Source organism: Henckelia pumila, chromosome 4, assembly GCF_033568475.1.
Source record: "Henckelia pumila isolate YLH828 chromosome 4, ASM3356847v2, whole genome shotgun sequence".
In the NCBI taxonomy this organism is placed as follows: Eukaryota; Viridiplantae; Streptophyta; class Magnoliopsida; order Lamiales; family Gesneriaceae; genus Henckelia; species Henckelia pumila.
Genome location: NC_133123.1, coordinates 137,754,952 through 137,758,884, shown reverse-complemented (window position 1 = coordinate 137,758,884; position 3,933 = coordinate 137,754,952). Strand labels below are relative to the sequence as shown.

General features: G+C 30.9%; 1 protein-coding gene across 1 annotated transcript; it reads left to right on the top strand.

The window, feature by feature from the left end:
* Nucleotides 1-336: 336 nt before the first annotated feature.
* LOC140861851 (ethylene-responsive transcription factor ERF014) lies at nucleotides 337-1,044 on the top strand. The gene has a single exon (XM_073264850.1). The coding sequence runs from the start codon at nucleotides 337-339 to the stop codon at nucleotides 1,042-1,044; it is 708 nt and encodes a 235-aa protein (XP_073120951.1).
* Nucleotides 1,045-3,933: the final 2,889 nt, after the last annotated feature.

The window sequence follows — 3,933 nt, the reverse complement described above, 5'->3', positions numbered from 1 at the left end:
CTGATTCTCATCACGTACAAATTACTGGAAAATATCTGTCTGTCAACCAACATTGCATGTTATTTCCATATTTTGACAAAAGGATATTCCTATCTTCGAATACATATTTCAAACACTCTACTTTTTATACAATACCGAATAAATAATATAGTATTATTAAAAAAGTTTCACTCAAATAATAAATTAATTATTAGCTGAAGAAAAAAAAATTCGTACTCCGAATTAACATCGACCCTATAAATATCAGATAACCCTTCCCATGTAAACTCACTCCCCATTGGCATTTTGCAATCCCCTTCGCAAAAACTAAGGTTTTTCGACACATATATCCCAAGAATGGTGAAGACAGAAAACAAGATCCCATCAACAAATCATGCTGCCCCGAAATCCCAATGCAAGAAGAGGTACAAAGGAGTGAGAATGAGGAGTTGGGGATCATTTGTCTCGGAGATAAGGGCTCCGAATCAAAAGACAAGAATCTGGTTAGGCTCTTATTCGACGCCGGAGGCCGCCGCCAGAGCTTATGATGCTGCACTTTTATGCCTCAAGGGCTCCTCAGCCAATCTCAATTTCCCACTCTCAAAACATTTATACCAACAAAATCTCAACCCCGATAACGTAATCATGTCTCCCAAATCCATCCAACGAGTCGCCGCCGCCGCCGCCGCCGCGAACGACGCCGTCCCTAAACCACCAAAAGCATCACACGACACCATGTTCCTAGAAAACCCGAGAAATCTAAGCTTTTCGTCTGATACTACTGTTACTGCTGCTACTACTACTAGTAGTAATTCGTGGTCGTTTGCTTCGAATTCATCGCCATCTCTTTCACATTCTCCTAATTATTGCGAGCTTCAGATTATGGACGAAGATGATCATATTTCAATGGATGATTCCCATGTTGGTGATTATAATATGGCGTCGTGGTATAACTTTGATTCTCCAAAGTACAATGACATGATAAATGGGGTCTTCTTTGATCCTTTCATGATGGCGGAAGATACTTACGAGGATAGCGATATCCGTTTGTGGAGCTATATGTGATCACATTTCAAGCTAATTCTTCATTTCCATTTTATTTATATTTATAAATATTATATATATCGTGATAATATTATTTATTTTTTTTGGTGGTCTTCGATTTATTTCTTGAAGACACAACTGACAATATTGAGTCATTGATAATAACAATTTTATGTGTTTTTTTTTTTGAGCAAGTTGTTTTGTAGTATAATTCGTAGGGTTTCACTTGAGGGAAACATAATATTTTTGCCTCCCTACCATGTGAATTATTCCCATTATTATGTACGCGTATCATTTAGTACGGGGAAAAATATTTATTCTATACTTATTAGTTTTTGTTTTTTAACAATAGTTGAACATCAATGAACACTCGTGGATGACATGTAGTTTATTAGTACTTGCCAAGGTCTCAATCATGAGACAAGGTTTGAGTTTCAGGCCCAATTGCAACAATCTTCTACTTCGATCGAACTAAAAAACGTAACTATATATGAACGCGAGTATATTTGTTTTGTATTTCTCTAATGATAAAAAAAAATATATAAGAAAAAAAAAAGAATAAGTATATTTGTAATGAATTATCCGAAACTTTATTACTTTCCCTTTTCATACTCAAAATTTTTTGTTTTTGGTTTTATGGTTTTTTTCACCTCACACGTATTCAGGGTGTACTTTATGAATAATTTTAATGCGGAATATTGTAATAAAACATTGATTGAATATCGTTAAATATCCATCCTATCAAATCATTCTTATCAACTCATTAATCTGTAAAATCCATCTAGCAGATGGAGAAAAAATTAGAAAGTATTAATTACGTACGATCATTTTTTAGTGAAATAGACTACATTTTAAAATATTCAGCTATAAATAAGCTAATTTTCCACAAAACTATTAGCGATTATAGGCTTTCTTATCTTATTTGGGCTTGCTTATCGTATTTTTGAAATATCTTCCAATTAAGTATTACGCCATACTCGTGTTTGATTACTTAGCAATTCGAGAGGTGGCTTCATTAAATCAAGCTTTATTTAGTAGTCATTTTTTTAAAAAAAAGACGATGCTCGGTTTCATTTTTCTTCTATGGAAAAAAAATAACATTTTGAAATTTTTTTAAAAGAAAACGATTCTGGGAGATAAAATTGCATCATTAATATTATTTTATTTTATCGTGTGTCGGATGATGCAAATTTTTATTTGATAAATATGAATGTTAGATGTTTAAGATATTTTGAAAATTTTACAATATAATAGATTAAACTATTATATGATAATATTTTTTTTTTCTAGAATTGTCGAAAACTTTGAACTAAATATAAAGAGCTTTTGCTACATTGTACATGGTCTTTTCAAAACAAAAACTGTGGGGCATGCCCACGAGTTGCGGATATTAAATTATTTCCTTATTAAATGCTAGTCGAATTTTGTCCAAACAATACAAGAAAAATACCGGGCTGCACCCAATTTATTACTGGACCTACACAAGATTTTGGCCCATCAATTCAGTGAACATGGCGTTTTGCACCGGTATATTAATTTCAAATTTTTACACACTTTTTTTTAATATATATATAAATTATATCATGTATAATTACTTTCATATTAAAAAAATAAATGTTTTGGTTCATCAACTTGTTCAAATTTTGGTATTGGTTCATTAAGTTGTCGAAATTTGGTGTTGATACACTAACTTTCAATTTTCGGTTAGTTTTTTTGTGTAATTGCTAACGTTATTAACAAGCAATAATTTTCGATGCCATATCTGTATTTACGGATGTTAAATAAGAAATTTGATCAAAATAATCAAAAATAAAAAAATTAACATATCAATACCAAATTTTAAAAATTTAGTGGACCAGAAAAATCATTTTTCCTTAAAAAAAAATCCACTAAAATTAGACTGAATGCCACCCTCATCAATATTTATTTCCTTTTATTTATTTTGAAACACTTGACATCTTTTTACGTGCACATATTTTTCCTACGTATGTTTAAACCAACTCCCATTAATGTAATTAACATGTATAATAGCACGTAGTAATAATTGATATAAATATCAACTAATATTCAATTACTTTTTAAGTTGTAGCTCCGCTGACACCGATAATTTAAATGGTTTCATGTTTATGGGCTTCATTCGAAAACAAAAAAATTTCTTGGTTTCATGGCCCAGTTAAGATATTGTGTTGGGCTTTCTTTACAGAAAATTACCTAAATAACTATGAATACGATAATTTTTGTGTGAGAGCTTTCATTTTTTTATTTATTTCCAAAAAAAAGAGTTCTAACTATGATGAAGTTTGGATTGAACTGTAAGTTGAATTCCTAAATTTTCTACAACTATTATATGTATGAATATCTAGTATTATAATGGATTTTGGATACACTCGAAATAGATCATTCGAAATTCATCCCTTTCAAGTTTGAACACGAATCCATAGATCCAAACAGACATAAAAAGTAGAATAACATAATGAAAAAAAGATTTGGTCAATGATGTATATTATGGCATCGCAACATAGGAAGTTAAATGGATGATATTCAAAGTCAATTATTATATGGATCCATAGGACCATGACATTCATATGGTTGTGCAGTTAGAAGATGTATGTTATAGCCCTTTAATAATTTTCACCAAATGGTTTGAAAATTTTATCACATTTTGAAACTCTACTCAACTGCCCTAAATCCCATTCAATTTTTAGGCCATTTACATTGTAACAACTAGCTAGGGTGGCTGGTTTTAATTAATAAGCACCTATTTCAAAATTTCGGATTGGAGGTGTGGTTTCAATTTCAAATTGATTTATGTAGTGTTTAAGAGAGCTTTTAGAAAGCATTTATCGGCTTTTCCTTCATAAAATGTTAAAATTTCGTGAAATTTTGTGAGAAAATAAAATCTGAGAAGTG

Bases quoted from the DNA above. Each gene is read 5' to 3' on its own strand.
- LOC140861851 (XM_073264850.1), top strand. From the start codon at position 337: ATGGTGAAGACAGAAAACAAGATCCCATCAACAAATCATGCTGCCCCG.